This window comes from Choloepus didactylus, chromosome X (genome assembly GCF_015220235.1).
Source record: "Choloepus didactylus isolate mChoDid1 chromosome X, mChoDid1.pri, whole genome shotgun sequence".
Lineage (NCBI taxonomy): Eukaryota > Metazoa > Chordata > Mammalia > Pilosa > Megalonychidae > Choloepus > Choloepus didactylus.
In genome coordinates, this window is record NC_051334.1 from 170,706,358 (window position 1) to 170,723,895 (window position 17,538).

At 42.4% G+C, this 17,538-nt stretch overlaps 1 protein-coding gene across 2 annotated transcripts in view; it reads left to right on the forward strand.

Annotated features, from left to right (window-relative positions):
• The first annotated feature begins 1,368 nt into the window (after positions 1 to 1,368).
• ZNF449 (zinc finger protein 449) overlaps positions 1,369 to 17,538 on the forward strand; it is a 37,221-nt gene continuing 21,051 nt past the window's right edge. The window contains exons 1-3 of one of the 2 annotated variants that reach the window (XM_037821855.1): positions 1,369 to 1,852; positions 3,944 to 4,389; positions 6,076 to 6,280. In XM_037821855.1, the coding sequence (XP_037677783.1) occupies positions 4,036 to 4,389; positions 6,076 to 6,280 (559 nt within the window). In that variant the 5' untranslated portion in view covers positions 1,369 to 1,852; positions 3,944 to 4,035. Of the gene's footprint in view, positions 1,853 to 1,909; positions 1,962 to 3,943; positions 4,390 to 6,075; positions 6,281 to 17,538 lie in introns of those variants that run through there. The other variant, XM_037821857.1, reaches the window with a different exon arrangement.

Genomic DNA, 17,538 nt, shown 5'->3' on the forward strand with positions numbered 1-17,538 from the left:
GTTAAAGGGAGAGCAACCTGTAAATTTTGAGCACGCTCCTGGCACACAGTGCTTAGTAACTGTTAGTTGTTGTATCAGGGTCAACAATCTGGACTCTTCTTCAGAGCTGGGTCTCAGTTAATTGTGAAAAAGTTTGGCACTGAGACTTGAAGCTCACTTCCCCAGAGCCATCTATGTTAGCTTATCTAATAAAAAAGTTGGGGGAGAGAAAGTGAAGTACATCAGAACAACTGTGAAGAAGAGGTAAGCACTGGCAACGGGACCTACACACACACACACACACACACACACACACACACACACACACACACACACACACACACACACACACACACACACACACACACACACACACACACACCGTCCACTTGGAGAAAATCTGGAGGATGAACGTTCCAGATTAAACTGCAAAAAGGCCTCTTGTGCAAGTAAGGTCTACTCAGGGCAATCAAGGAAACCTGAATGGAGAGTCAGAGTGATGTCCCAGTCCTCAGGGTCAACCAAAAAATAAAAAAACAAAACACCCTTCTCATTGTCCCCTGTTACCTCAGTCTGCAAGCTCTCTCTGCATATCCTTCACCTTCACCACTTTTCACCGCTTCTCGAAGTTCTACAGATGTAATATCTTCACCCAGCTCTGGATCTCCGGGAGCAGGATGCTCAGGAACTGCTCCAGCACCGGCAGCTCCAGGATCTGCTCCGTGGTGCGCATCTCAGGCCACAGCCACCCATGGCAAAGATGCTGGAGCAGCCTAGGACTTCCCTGGGACCAGCGGCCTCTTGAAAGCAGAAGCGTCGGAAGGGCAGGTGGGAAACCTCCGGGCCGCGCCCTGGGTCGGGCCGGGGCAACTCAGCTCGGAGCTCCTTGGACCCGAAAATAGCCGCACCCGCCTGTGAAGGCGGCCCGGGCCGGTGCGGGGACAGCAGGGTTGCGCGCCCCGGGGGGCGGGGGCTCCAAGAACAGGCCGAGGAGCCCAGCTCCCTCCCGGGCGCAGCCAGCTCTGGCGCTTTGGTCTCCGGTGTCCCAGAAGATGCCCCAGAAGATGCCCCACCCGGTCGCTCTCTCTCGTCTCCTTTCGCCGCCCCACGCAGGACTCGGCCCGGCGTCCACCAGCCAACGGCGCCTGCTCAGAACCAGCGCCGGGAACAAGTTTCCCGGATGACACCTCCGCGTCCAGCGCCCACTGGATCAGGTCTCGCTACAGATCACAACTGACGAGCGAGAAGGGAAGATTTGGTCCAGGGGCTGGACGGGCGTGGGGAGCGATCGGAAAACAGAAATCGGGGCCATCGGGAGCACCCTAACACTGAAGAGACCCCCCTCGGGGTGGGGGGGACGGGGGGACGAGGGCGGATGGAAGGGTCAGGATCGCTAGTTCAAAGTTCGGGTCTTCAAGAGTAGAAAATGGGAAGCTCGCAGGCCCAGGCCGGTGTGACCCGCGGGCGGACGAGTGGCCGGAATCCCCAGGAAAGCTTCCCAAAATGCAAATCCCCGAGCCCACGCGAGATCCAATGCCTCAGAGTGTCGGGGTAGGGCCCGGAAACCTGAATTCTGAACAAACTTCCCCACACAGCCAAATCTGGGAATCACGGACCTGGTCATAACAGATTTACAGGAGCGTCCCACCCGCTCTGCTTTTCTCCGGAGCTGATGGGGGAGGAGCCCTCACTTGGATCTCGACCCCGAGCCCGCCCCGGCTTTGGGGCCTCTGAGGGCGTGAGACCGGAAACAGGGGGGCTTCGGAAAGCGGCTTGGCGCCTGGTGGAGGCCGGGGAGTTCCAGCCCCTACCACGTCAGCATCCATGTGGGCCCTGGGCAGGCGAGCGTGGGAGAGCCTTGGTCGCTGAGGCGGTGAGTCCCGGAGCGGCGGGAGGGCGTGGCCGTCCCTGGGGCTCCGGCGCGGGTTGGCCCGGCGCCCTCCGCTGGCCCGGGTGGCTGGCCCGGGGAGGAGCGACTGTTGGTGAGCCCCCCTCGGCCTCGGGTCCGCGCCGCTGCTCCCTGCTTCCTCGCCGGGCCTTCCCGGGGTGGTTCTGGGACTGGGGTCTCCGGTATCGGCAGCCCGATGTCGCCAAGGGGCGCGCGGGGCTACGAGCACGCGCTCCAGCATCCGATTTTAACCCAGATTTCGAACTTTTCAGAGACGGATCTCATTTGCCTTTCCCCAAGTGCCCTGTTGCTACACACCGCTGTATTCCTCGGCCTTTTGAGGGCGGGATCATGACACGGGTATTTGGGAGAGAAACCCCTAACCCCTTTGAGAACTTTACATTGGGGTTGTGAAGCGAGCTTTTTCATTGCGGTGTGAACTCCTCATTGGGGATGTGAATGAACTTTTCAATGGGCGGGGCCAATGGAAGGAAACCCGGAGGGTCAATTCCCTGGTAGATGGATTGAAGCTGTGGGTCAGTGACTGGAGGGCTGCCCAGCTATGATGCTCCAGGGTTAATGGGTGTGGCCACCTCAAGGTCTGCGCAGTTCCTAGATTCCCTCCAGCAAAGGTAGGTGCCTGCACTCAGGGGAGTAGAAGCTTCCCAGGAATGACTCCTGACAACCAATAACCTTTTATTGAGCACTTGCCCTGTGCCAGGCATGCTGCGATTCACTTTCCATGCAACTGGATCAGAGCAGGAGATTTTATGAAGTAGATGCTATTATTACTCTCACGTCACAGATAACGGTACTGGGGGATCAGGTAATTTGCCCAGGGTCACGCAGTTAAGGTGGTACAGACACCTAGACGGTGATGTCAGGGCAAAGAGTGTCATTTTGGATGAAGAGAGTCTGAGCATTTGGTTTTCCTTATTTCATTCCAGCAGAGAACAGGCACACAAGGCATCAGGGCAACTGTAGAGACAGAGGACCCAGAGTGCACGGGGGCAGATCTGGGTCTTGAGATTCGTGTAGACATGTATGTGTCTGCCTCTGTGACCTCAGAGATTCCATGGAGAACATCTTGATGTGTTTAGACATTGGATTCTCAGGAGACTATAAATTCTTACTTTATAATCATTTTCCTTGGAATTTACAATGTAGTCTTTGACAAGTTATTCAGTCCTCTGTATTCAGGGAATAGTAGTAGTACCCACCTCCTAACATTCAAGTGAGCTACAATATGCAGGACCCTTAGGAAAGTACATGGCATATAATATGAACTCAGTGTTTGCTATTATTAGTGCAGAACAAATTTATGATGACTTGCCCTATTGCAGTGCATTTTTCTCATAGGAAAGCCACTTGGATTGTAATTGCAGGGCAGAGCAGTGTTTGCAGCGGGATGTTTGGGGATCTACACATATTGCAAGATGGAAAGAATGAGGGACTGATGATTGGCTGCCCTTGCAAAGCCAGGTTCTACTTACAGTTTCTGTTTGAAGGCTATTAAGAGGTACTTAAAGCTAAATGGACAGTTAAGGTTATTCAAAAGTATTGTTAGTATTCTTCCTCCATTTCTTTTGAAACTTGCCTATATTCAGAAACATAAAGCAGTTGTATTAGATTGGGAATGGCATAAGAGGCCAGCCCATCTACAAGAGTTCCTTAATCATGGAGATTCTTACCCTGATGGTTGTGGAATTCTAGAGCAGAGCTGTCCAATAGAACTTTCTGCAATAATGTATACTGAGCATTTGAAATGTGACTAGTGTGATCAAGTAACTGATTTTTTAGTTTTAATTTAAGCTTAAATTGCCAGGTGGGCTAGAAGCTATCATATTGGACAGTGTTGTTCTAGAAGGTCCATGGATAGGCTTGGAGATTTTGTAATTATTTTGGAGTTGTGTGCAGAATTGGATGTGTGTGTGTATTTTTCTAGGAAGTAGGTCCATGGCTTTCATCATTAAGAATTGCTGCCTTAAGGCTTTTATTGAAAGTTAGCTAAGGTAGGCCAGTATGCTCTCTTGTAACCACTGCTGTTTCTACTTTCTTATATTTTCCTGTCCTCAGCTGTAGGTGGCTTCCCAACTACTACAGAGAGAAACAAATTGGAATCCCAGACTTCAGGTCCCAGATAAATTCTGAACTGCTGGAAGGGGGCGATGGCTGTGGCCCTGGGTTGTGCAATCCAGGCTTCTTTGAATCAGGGCTCCATGCTTCAAGAATATGATGATGACTGTGAAGTCTTCCGTCAGCGCTTCAGACAGTTCCAGTACAAAGAGGCAGCCGGGCCTCATGAAGCTTTCAACAAACTCTGGGAGCTGTGCTGTCAATGGCTGAAGCCAAAGATGCGTTCTAAGGAACAAATCTTGGAGCTGCTAGTGTTGGAGCAATTCCTAACTATTCTCCCCACGGAGATAGAGACCTGGGTGAGGGAACACTGCCCAGAGAATAGAGAAAGAGTTGTAGCACTGATAGAAGACTTACAGAGAGAACTTGAGATACCAGAGCAACAGGTGAGAAAGGAATTTGGGATCTTTGTGATTGGGCAAAAAGCAGCAGAAGCTCTTGGGTCTAGATCAGACAGATTGTCTTTGTGTTATTCCTCAGCCCCAAGATTTCTCTGCAGACATTTTTATTTTGTTATTCTGCTGGAGTCAGCCTATGGTTCTGTGGTTCTCAACTCCAACAGACCCAGCCCCCTTCTATAACAAATATTTGTAATGTCCTCTTTACTATCTTGAAATGAAATTCATAGATAACATAACCTACCTGCATACATAAAATCAAATATATCGGTATAATGCTCTGTGGCCTCTAGGTCAAAATAGCCCATGACCCAGTTTTGTACCCCCCATGAGCTAATAACAGTTTTTACCTTTGTAAAGGATTGTTTTAAAAAAATATGCGAAAGACCAAATGTGGCCCCCAGAGCCTAAAATGCTCACTGTCTCTCCCTTTATTGAAAATGTTTGCTGACTTCTGATTCAACTAGAGTGTGCCTATAATATAAAAGTATAAGAAAAGTAGTTTATTATAAACTAATATGTATTTCAGTATATACAAATTTGGGCTTGATTGCACCTGAAGACATAATGAAGTTGTCAGATACTTCCATCTATACATAGATTCCCTGTGACTGCAACTGCCAGAGCAGACCGAGACTGGTCAAATATTATGAGCCCTTCCTGTGGGATCCATGCCTGTTGTGTTGCTGCTAGTCATGGGATTTTTCAAAATGGGAATGAAATCTTGGAATTTCTGAACAAATAATAGTATAGTCTTCCTCGATTTTCACAGTAGTGGATTCCTAGAAAATTCAAGTTGGTCTAAAAGTACTTTTGTAAAAGTACTTTGTATGCATATGACTAACAGGGTGCTGTTCTGACAGATTTTCTTTACCTGCATGAATGTTTGGGCGGAACACTCAAGTGTTGCTTAGGATGTGGAACAATTCTGCCTTGTGAGTTACTCTCCCGTGTCCGGCCCTCCAAATTCAAATACCCTCCACGTGCCATCGTGTTCTAAGCACCCCCTGGGGGTGGCACTGCCCCCTGTTGAGAACCACCATGGGGACCCTCTGTTTGGAGGACCTTAGCTGTCCACAGGGCAGAATCTTTGGGAGAAGCGAGGAAGAGCTTCTAGGTGTCCGTGAAGCACACTCTGGGACGGCATGTCTTTGGGGCTCCTCAGGAGCTGTTCACTTCTGGGGAACTTGGCATGCCTGAACAGGAGCCTTCCTAAATTCCCTGCTGTCCCAGCATAGAATGAGTTTGTGGTTTTCCATCCTTTCTGTCTCTCCTTGGTACTGTTTATTATATAAGATTCTTATGGTTTTAGACTTATACTGCCCAATACAGTAGCCACTGGCCAAGTGTGTCTCTTGAGCACTTAAAATGCGGCTAGTCCAAATTGAGACAAGCTGTCCGTGTAAAGTCCACACCGGATTCTGAAGGCTTGATATGAATAAAAGTATGTAAAATATCTCATTAATAGTTTATTTTTAATACTTTAATTCATAATATTTTGCATAATTGGTTTAAATAAAATATACTATTCAGATTGAATTCTCCTGTTTTGTTTTGTTTTTTCATTTATTTCATATGGCCACTGGAAAATTTAAAATTATATGTGTGGCTCACTTTATATTTCTACTGGACAGTGCTGGTCTTTAGAGTGATGGGTTTTGACATTTCCTCCAGGTTCATAGGCAAGAAATGCTCTTGGAAGAGTTGGCACCAGTAGGAACAGCATATGTACCACCAAACATCGAACTAGAGTCACCTGCACTTCAGGTCATGGGACCGTCCCAGGAGGCCACACTGGCAGAGGCATGGATCCCACAGGAAGGGCCACAGGAGCTGAACTACGGTGCTGCTGGGGAATGCCAGCCTTTTCCAGAACCTGGTAAGGCAAGGGTTTTATTTCATTTCTTCTGTTTCTATTTTGAGAGACAAGAGCACTCAAGGTGGGTCACAGCTGGGTTTAGAAACACTGATTACCCAATGGAAATGGACTACTCTGATAAAGATTAGGAAAAGGGAATGTCTCTCCGGGAGTAAAAGGGAACAAAGCAAGTTAATAAAATGGGATTTGGCACCCCTTAAGCTTAATGACCCTGTCTGAAGGCCTTTCACCAGGAATCATATGCAGGGAAACTTTGGGAAAATGGGTACTGTGAATAAGGACTCACTTTCCCCAGCAGATTTTAATCAATGTGATCTGTGATATTGTGGGTACCCAGAGGTTTCTATCATTCTTGGGTCCTCCTTGGTTGCTTTTATGAGGATTGGAGCTTCTTTATATTTTGAGTATTATACACTCTCAGAGCCTTTAAAAGGGCTTAATCACTTATGAAATTATAAAGGAAATCACTATATTATTAATCAAAACCAAGAACAGTATTTCTCAAAGTGTAGTAAACAGACTATCTACATCAGATTCACCTAGGGGTATATATATATTTAATTTTTTTTACCTGGGTATATTTTACACACTCTACAAGTGAATGAGATGCACATTAAAGTTTGAGACTCAACATCCTATATCCTACAGGGGTTAGTATTAGAAGGAAAGTCCGGGTGGGGAAGGCAACTGAACTACATAGCTAGGTTGCTCCTATTGCACCTCCCTTTGGGATTTTCGTACATGGTTAACAATGCTCCTATCTCTACCCCCCCTTTAAAGCTCTGGCCCAAGTGTAGCCAGAAACCTCACCCCTTAGTCCACATGCACAGCTGCAACATACTGGCACTTTCAAGAGACTGTGAAATACTGAGAAAATCAGAGACATAAAAAATGGAAATAAGTACAAAAACAATCCAAGTTACAAAATATAAGTTTCTGATCCATCCATTACTAGCTCACTGCCAAAGATTAGCAACCTTATCCCAGTTCAAATTTTAACATTTATTCACTCAACAAATATATATATGAGTACCTATCAAGAGCCAGGCACTATGCCTGACCCTGGGGACTCAGTAGTACACAAGACAGACCCAGTCCCTGCCCTCCTGGAGCTTATAGCCCTGTAGAGGCTTCAGATATGTGAATAGTGACCTCTACAAAGCTGTGACGGAAGGAGTAGGAAGCTGTGAGAGTGCACAGGAGGACCACCTAATCAGACTTTGGCAGAGAGGGAAGGCTTCTTGGAGGAAGAGGGATCAAAGTTCAAACCTGTGTGAAGAGTTGGAGTTTACCTGGTGAGTGGTGGAAGTGGAGAAGGAAGAGGGCTTTGAGTAGAAGAGATAGCATGTGCGAAGGCTCAGAGGCAGAGAGAGCGAGCACATTTGAAGAACAGAGTATGTCAGTCCAGCAGCCATGTGAGTGGCAGCAAGGAGGAGATGTGGGGGTGGCAATAGATGAGCCTGCAGAGAGAAGGAGGGGCCTGTTGAGGAGTTTGTGCTGTATTACCAGGGCAGTGGGAAGCCTCTGGCAGTTCTTAAAGAGGACAATGATATCAGCAGACTTGCATTTTAGAAGATCACTGTGACTACACTAGGAATGAGTAAAAGTGAAAGCAGGGACACTATTTAAGAGGTTGTTGCCATCAACCAGCAAGAGAGGGTGATGATCTAGACTAGGGATATATAAGTGATGATGGAAGGAAAAGGCCTGATTCAAAAGATATTTTAGAGGTAGAAATTATAGGACTGGGTGATTGATTGGGTCTTGGGTGAGGAAGAAGAAGAGGTTAAGGATGGTGTCCAGGTTTCTGACCAGTGAACTGGGTAGGTTGATAATATTCATTGACATAGAGTACATAAGAGGAAGGGCAGATTTTCTGGGTATAGGTGAATTTACATTTGAACATGTCGAGTTTGAGGTATATGTCAGAATTCTCCAAAGAAACTGAACCAATAAGATGGAGATATATATATTAAGAGATTTGTTTTAAGGAATTTATTCATTCGATTGTGGAGTCTGGCCAATCTGAAATATGTAGGGCAAGCCAGTGGGCTGATAACTCAAGTGGGAGTTGATGCTGCAGTCGAGGCAGAATTTCTTCTTGTCTGGGAAACATTAATGTTTGCTCTGGAGGCCTTTCAACTCATTAGATGAAGCCCACCCACATTATTGTGAGTAATGTCTTTAATAGCACTGATTATAGGCATTAACCACGTCTACAAAGTATCTTTATAGTTACATCTAGATTAGTGTTTGATTAAATAACTGGGTCCTGTAGCCTAGTTGACACATAAAACTAACCATCACAAGGTGCTTCTGATTCTCCAGATGGGAATGGCCAATATGGAACTGGAGCTCAGGAGAGATTGGGATTCCAGATATAGATTTGGGGATTAAAGCATTGTAGAATGTAATAGAAGTCTTAAGGGTGGTTAAGATTTTCTTGGAATTATATAGAATGAGAAAGCACAAGATCCTATAGGCCGACACTGGAAGACATCATGTTAGACAAGATCATTGTATCTGAATTAAAAATCTGTAAAACTTTTAAGGTACCATACCTGGGTTCCTTGCTTGCCAGTGCCCTTTCTAACCACATAACAACTGACCTCCAAGATATTTTGATCCATTTACAATGGAAGCCCAGAGATATTCTAGCTGTGATGCTTACCTAAGGCTTTCTCCTTCTCTTCTTATTTTCATTCTGAGAGCCTTCTCTCTTCTTCTGGTACCCGGCAAACTATGGTGAAGGGCACAGTGAATCATCTCACCTCTCATATGAGATTCCACCTGCTACTTTGAGAGTATGGCTTAGTACCTTCATGACCTAACAGTAAGACCTCATGTTATCTGTACAATGCCATAGCACCCATACTATAAGAATTCAGCTCATAATGTTACAGAGTAATTATTTGGCTACATAATTGTCCCTCTTTCTATATGTTATCAATTTGTCCAGGTAACATTTTTATAGCACACATTACCAAGTGCTGGCCATGTAGAAGATATGGGCTCTGTCTTGTTTTTAAATAGAGGTGACAAAGAGGAAAAACCCACAAGTACATATTTAAAGATATAATGATCAAAGCAGAACTGTAAACAATATTGCCATTTATGTTCTAATACTTACCTATGTTTCATAACCTATTAAGAAGTTTAAAAATCTGTATTTTTGCATGTATGCCTGTAACAAGTGGAAGAAACTAGCTGGTAAGATTTAGGTATAAATCTTTCTACATATGCATTCTAATTCTCCATGTTAATTTGTTCCTCTTATCAACAGTGCCAGGTAAAAAGATCATATATGATGACAAGCAGCAATATTAATCTTGGTTTTAATACTTTACTCTCTAAAGCATGTGGAAATTCAGTGACTTTAACAACGGATAAAAAGAGCGAATGAATTAACAAGTTAGAAATACAAATTTGGATGAGAGGAAATGACCCCTTTCTCATTACTGTTTAAAGTGATATTCTATGCTTTACAAAATGATGCAAGGCTTATTACCCAATTATTTAAGGTTATGTAAAATTTTACTGTTAATTTTTAAATGAAACCATCCTTAATGTATCACATGAAGCATACTCTATTACAAATTGAATGGAAAGCACAGGATGCTAGCAAAGTGGAAGGAAATAATTTAAAATACTGGAATAAATCATTTCATTGTATATTAAAGATTGGAATATAATCCCTATCAGCAGAAAGTTAGATTGTTGGGTTTATGTCTTATTTTGCCAGGGCTGCTGTAACAAAGTTACATAGAATAGTTGACTTAGGAATTTATTGTCTCACAGTTTTGGAGACTAGAATTCCAAGATCAAGGTATCAACAGGGTTATGCTTTCTTGCAAGACTGTAGTATTGTGGTGGTTGCTAGCTGGTAATCCATAATTCAGTCTCTACCTCTACAGATGGTCATGTGATGGTCTGTCTCCTTCTGTATCTTCCTCCTGTGTCCAAATTTTCCTCTGTTTATAAGGGCTCCAGTCATACTGGATTAAGGCACACCCTGACTTAGTTTGAACTCAATAAGATCTTCAAAGATCCTGTTTACAAATGAGGTCACATACACAGGACCAGGGGTTAGGATTTGAACATTTCTTCGTGGAGGACATGATTCAATCCAAAACAGTATATGTTTATTACAAAAAATAACTCAGGTGGATCAAGATGGTGGAGTGAGAATATTCAGGGCTCCATCCACCCGATGCCCTGGCTGGTCCCTCCTCCATTTCCTTCACTGGCTCAATGTGGGGCTGGCTCAACTCCCAGTATAGAGTCCTGATCCTGGTACCAGAGGGAGTAGAGTAACCCTTGTTGAAATACTGGGAGTATGTATGTCTAGCCCAGTCTGTCTCTTGGTAGCCTGAAATACTCACTGTACCAGGAATTGTCCTGCATGTAGAAGGAAGCTCACAGAGCGCTCCTAAAAAATGCTGTGGGAGAGCAGTCAAATGGTTGTTTGGGGCAAGGGATTGCTGGCTGTAGGACACACAGTACAGTACCTGGGTCTATGAGGATACCATTTCCTAGGGAAGAGAGGACATTCATATCCATGTAAGGCCAAATGTACATGCCCAAGACAAGACATGTGTGCAGAAAGGACCAGGGAGGCCCCCACACTTTGACATGGAGCTATTCTCTAAACATATTGTATGGATAAGCTCTGAAGGAGAGCACTTGCAGAGGTTACTCTGCAAAGATTTGCAAAGGGTTTTTTTTCCTTCTTTTTTTTTTGTTAACCCCTGACATTCAAGGAAAGTTCTGTCATAACACTAGCTGGATAAAACTTAAAGAACAGACACCCCAGAGTCTAAATTCCAGTGATAACATTTAAAATATCAAAATGTCCAGGTTTCAGCAAAAGATTACAAAACATACAAAGAAACAGTAAGTGATGGCCTAGGCAAAGTAGAAGATTAAAGCTTTAGTAACCATCAAGAAAGAGGATCACACCGGGGACATTCCAGACAATGACTTTTAAAAATTAGCCATAAATATGCTCAAAGAGCTAAAGGAAAACATGGACAAAAACCTAGGGGAAATCAGGAAAACAGTAGATGAACAAAAGAGAATATCAATATAGAGATGGAAATTATGCAATATCAAACGGAGCAGAACATCACAGTAACAAATTAATAATTCCCTAGAGGGATTCAACGGCAGATTGAAGCTGGCAGAAGAATCAATGAACATGAAGATTAGACAATTGAAATCATCCAGTCTGAGGAGCAGAAAGAAGAAAGAATGAAGAAAAGTGAAGAGAACCTGAGGAACCTTTAGGAGACCATCAAATGTGCCAATATTTGCATCATTGGAATTCTCAGAAGAAGAAAGAGAGAAAGGAGCAGAGGGACTATTCAAAGATATAATGGCTTCCAGCTTCTCAAACTTAATGAAAAAACATGAACATACACATGCAAGAAGTTTAACAAACTCCAAACAGGATAAACCCAAATAGCCCCACACTGTGCCAGGTTATAATCAAACTGTCAAATGCCAAATATAAAGAATTTTGAAAACAACAAGAGAGAAGTAACATGTCGCATATAAAGGAGCCTCAATACAATGAAGCGCTGATTTCTCATTGGAAACCATGGAGGCAAGAAGGCAGTGCTGACAGTAAAATTTGCTAACTAGGAATTCTATATCCAGTAAAACTGTCTTTCAAAAATGGGGGAAGGATTAAGACATTCCCAGATAAACAAAAGCCAAGGGAGTTCATCACCACTAGACTTGCCCTGCAAGCAATGCTAAAGGGAGTTCTGCAGGTTGAAAGGAAAGGGCAGTAGACAATTGACTGAAGACCTATGAGGAAATAAACATCTCTGGTAAAGATAATGGCATGGTAAACATAAATACCAGTAGTATTACATTTTTGATTTGTAACTCCATTTTTTACTTCCTACAAAATCTAAATGACAAATGCATAAACTTAAAATGTAATAGTAAATCAATGGTTTTGGACTCACAGTGTATAAATATGTAATTTCCGACAAAAACTACTTAATGTTTGGGGGAGAGTGATGGGATATAGGAGAATAGTTTATGTATGCTATTGAAGTTAAGTTGGTATCAAAGCAAACAAGATTGTTATAGATTTATGATGTTAAATTTAAGCCCCATGGTAACCACAATGGAAATATCAGAGAACATGCATACTCATGAGACAAAGTAGAGTACTGATTACCGGAGTGAGGGGCAGGGTCAATGGGAGTTAATACAAAATGAGTGTAGGGCTTCTATTTGGGGACAAAGGAAATTTCTAGTAATGGATGGTGGTGCAGGTACTACTGCAACATTATGAATGTAATTAATCCCACCGAATGGTATGCTTAGGAGGGACTGGGATAGGAAGATTTATGTTGTATATATGTTTCCACAATTAAAAAAGAGAAAGAGAAATAATGACAAATGCAATACATGATACTGGATGAGATCTAAGAATGGAGGAGAAAATGCTAAAAAGGTAAAGAAATTATTGGGACATAAGAAAAAATTGGAATATAGAATACGTTTACATCAATGTCAAATTTTTGTACTTGATAACTGTACTTAAGTGGTTACATAAGTGAATATCCTTGTTTGTCGTAAATGCACTTGGAAATATTATATGCTCAAGGAGTATGATTAGTGCAACCTGCTTTCTAATGTTCAGAGGAGAGAGAGAGAGAGAGAGAGAGGGAGGGAGGGAGGGAGAGATATGACAGAATGGTATGGCAAAGGGAGAGATATGACAGAATGGTATGGCAAAGATGGCAAAATGTTAAAATTGGGGAATCTAGGTATTTGGGAGAATGGGGATATGTTGAGTTCTATGCATGAGCTTTGTATTATTTTTGAAGCATTCCTGTAATTGTGAAATTATTTCAAAATAAAAAAGTTAAAAAATTAACTCAGATGAAAATACCTTTTATATTTGGGGAATATCTTCTGTTAATAAATAACCAAAGGAAGATTGCATGCCTAGTGATGGATTGAAAACTAAAGCTTAATTCTTTTTTATGGAACAAGCCTGGTATAAATAATTATATTACTGAAAACTTAAAGTTTATGAATCACTTTAACAATCATTTATGTAAAACTCTGCCACAGTTAGATGCCTGTAAGTGTGAAAGAGACCAATGAAGATAATCAAAATAAGATTGACAGAGGAGGGGCAAGATGGCGGCATAGAGAGGAGTGGAAGCTAAGCAGTCCCCCTGGAACAACTACAAAAAACCAGAAACAACTAGTAAATAATCCAGAATAACTGCGGGGGGACAAACGAGACCATCCACTCATCATACACCAACCTGAATTGGGAGGAATGCCCGAGAACACAGCATAAAATCTGTAAGTAAAACCTGCGGAACCAGGTCGGGAGACCCCCTCCCCCATAGCCCGAGCTGCGGAGCCGAGTGGTGCCAGAGAGAAGCTCTCTCCCAGCAAGCGAATACAGCTCAGCTGAGCTCCAACTGGGGCTTTCAGTAGCGTGAACTGCTCACTACAGGTAGGCAGCCCCAAAAAACAGACAGAGGCTTTGGGTGATGACTGACCTGGGAGAGCCGGAGGGTCGCCTTGACTGGGTCTGAAGGGGACTATCTGTTTCTTTTTCGGCTCAGTGGAGAAAGCCCCAGTCATTTTAAGTTTCCAGGGCTGTGACTCGGGGAAGGGCGGAGACAGCACAAGCAGAGAGCGAGACCATTGAAATGCTAATGACCTCCACCTGGGGGCTCTGTCTTCTCTAGAAGGAAAGGGGTGGGGCCCTTTCCATTCAGAACCAGACCCCAGAGCCTGGGGGAACACGGCCACACCTCCTCACACCAGTCAAGAATTATAGGCTAACAGGCATCACCTGCTGGGCAGAAAAGCACAGTGACCCGAGGCATCAAAGGGTGGAGCAATTTTCTAAGACACACCCGCAGGGAAACCAGATACTGAATATTTCTTCCCTCTGTTCTGGTCTGGGAAAACCTGATTTGGATAAACAAGGAAACCATGCCTAGACAACAGAAAATTACAACCTACACTAAGAAAAACAAAGTTATGGCCCAGTCAAAGGAACAAACGTACACTTCAACTGAGATACAGGAATTTAAACAACTAATGCTAAATCAATTCAAAAAGTTTAGAGAAGATATTGCAAAAGAGATAGAGGCTGTAAAGGAAGCACTGGACATGTATACGGCAGAAATCAAAAGTTCAAAAAACCTACTAGTAGAATCTATGGAAATGAAAGGCACAACACAAGAGATGAAAGACACAATGGAAACATACAACAGCAGATCTCAAGAGGCAGAAGAAAACACTCAGGAACTGGAGAACAAAACACCTGAAAGCCTACACGCAAAGGAGCAGATGGAGAAAAGAATGAAAAAATATGAGCAACGTCTCCGGGAACTCAAAGATGAAACAAAGTACAATAATGTACGTATCACTGGTGTCCCAGAAGGAGAAGAGAGGGGAAAGGGTGCAGAAGCAATAATAGAGGAAATAATTAATGAAAATTTCCCATCTCTTAAGAAAGACATAAAATTACAGATCCAAGAAGCGCAGCGTACTCCAAACAGAAGAGATATGAATAGGCCTACGCCAAGACACTTAATAATCAGATTATCAAATGTCAAAGACAAAGAGAGAATCCTGAAAGCAGCAAGAGAAAAGCAATCCATTACATACAAAGGAAGCTTAATAAGACTATGTGCGGATCTCTCAGTAGAAACCATGGAGGCAAGAAGGAAGTGGTGTGATATGTTTAAGATACTGAAAGAGAAAAACCACCAACCAAGAATCCTGTATCCAGCAAAGCTGTCCTTCAAATATGAGGGAGAGCTCAAAATATTTTCTGACAAACAGACAATGAGAGACTTTGTGAACAAGACACCTGCCCTACAGGAAATACTAAAGGGAGCACTACAGGGTGATAGAAGACAGGAGTGTGTGGTTTGGAACACAATTTTGGGAGATGGTAGCACAACAATGTAAGTACACTGAACAAAGGTAACTATGAATACGGTTGAGAGAGGAAGATGGGGAGCACGTGAGACACCACAAGAAAGGAGGAAAGATAATGACTGGGACTGTGTAACTTGGTGAAATCTAGAGTGTTCAACAATTGTGATAAAATGTACAAATATGTTCTTTTACGAGGGAGAACAAGCAAATGTCAACCTTGCAAGGTGTTAAAAACGGGGAGGCATTGGGGGAGGGATGCAATCAGCATAAACTAGAGACTGTAACTAATAGAATCATTGTATTATGCTTCCTTTAATGTAACAAAGGTGATATACTAAGGTAAATGCAGATAAGAGGGGGGGATAGGAGAGGCGTGTTAGACACTTGACATTGGTGGTATTGTCTGATTCTTTATGGTGGGCAATGTCCATGATCAACTGTACAAATACTAGAAATCACTTCATGAACCAGAACAAATGTATGACAATACAATTAGAAGTTAATAATAGAGGGGCATATAGGAAAGAACTATATACCTATTACAAACTATATACTACAGTTAGTAGTATTTCAACATTTTTTCATAAACAGTAACAAATGTACTATATCAATACTAGGAGTCAACAATTGAGGGGGGTTGGTTAGGGATAGGGGAGGATTAGAGTTTCCTTTTCTTTTTTTCTTTTTTCATCTTTCACTTTATTTCTTGTCTGGAGTAATGAAAAGTTTCTAAAAATTGAGCAAAAATTAAGTGTGATGGATGCACAGCTGTATGAGGGTACCCAGGGGCAAGTGATTGTACACTTTGGATCTTTGGATAATTGTATGGTATCTGAACAATCTCAATAAAAATAAAATAAAAAAAAAATAAGATTGAATAGACAAAATTCAAGGAAAATGCTGTAAGACAAGAGTCTACACTTTGTTAAAATAATGAAATAAACTTCAAAAAGATGATAGATATGAAGATCAGAAATCAAGGCCAGAGATCAAACAGTATTCAGTTACGATATTATCAGTTATTATCTTCTTTATCTAAAGGAACTATAAAGAAGCAACAAACAAGGCCTTGAAAATAGTACAAGATGAAAACTTAATAAACAGGTTGGTAGTATCAGAAATGGCGAAAAAATATTCAAGTGCTTGCAGAACTTGTCAGCAGGAAGCCTATAAAATGTGAATAATAGGAAATAGTCTTGTGAAATAGCTGACTGAGAGAAGGTGCAATGGGAGGCATGGTATGAAGAATTTCACTTGTGCAATGCAAAGTAATCCAAGAAATTTATAAACTTTAAAAAAAGCCTCATTTAAACCCAAGCCAGACACTTCCAGGTGTTAGAGGTAGGGAATAATAATAGAATGTCTGCAGTCAAAAATAGAGGAAGTGCTGGTCCTAAAAATATAAAATGTTTCATGCATGTCTTTTGAAAATGTGGAGTTCAAAATTAGAACACCAAAACTGGAACACGCTCTCAGTTGTCAATACTTTGAGTTTTTTTTATCTCAATTGATAAGGTTTCACTAGAAAATTGTATGCAAAATGTTTAAGATCACAGCTTTTTGGTGATGAAGGATATAAGGATGAAAATTCAAAACAAAATACAGAGCAAACAAATGCTGTCTGCAAAGTGTGAGAAGATTTTTAGAACAAATTTCTTCAGATTATCCTGCTACACCAAATAATATACCATAAGCTACTTTACAACACTCCTTTCATAATGTTTCTTGGTACAGTAGAATCTTTACAGCACGTAGTCTTTGTTAATGGAGCAGTAATAAAATCATTCCCTGAATATGGGGTGGGAACATTCATCACTGAAGCACCATATTTGTAAACCTCACTTTCTTCCCTCTTTGTATTGGTGATCTATTGCTGTACAACAAACTATCCCCAAAACTCAACAACTTAAAGCAACAAACATTTATCATTTCATAGTTTCTGTGGGTCAGAAACTTAGGAGTGGTGTATTGGGTATTTCTGGCTTAGAGCCTCTCATATAGTTGCTGACAAAGTTTCAACAGGGGTCACATCTGAAAACTTGACAGGGTCTGGAGGATCCATTTTAAAGATGGTTTGCCACTTGGTTGTTTGCATGAGGAGTCAATTTCTCACTACATGGGCTTCCCCATACATTACCTGAGTGTCCTTACAGCATGGTATCTGGTTTCCCCCAGAGCAAGTGATCCAAGAGATTGCAAGAAAGAAGCTGCAACGCCTTTTTTAACCTAGTCACACACCATTGTTTCACCAAATTCTATTCATTAGAAGAGAATCATTAAGTCCAACCCATACTTAAAGGGAAGAAAATTAAGTTCCA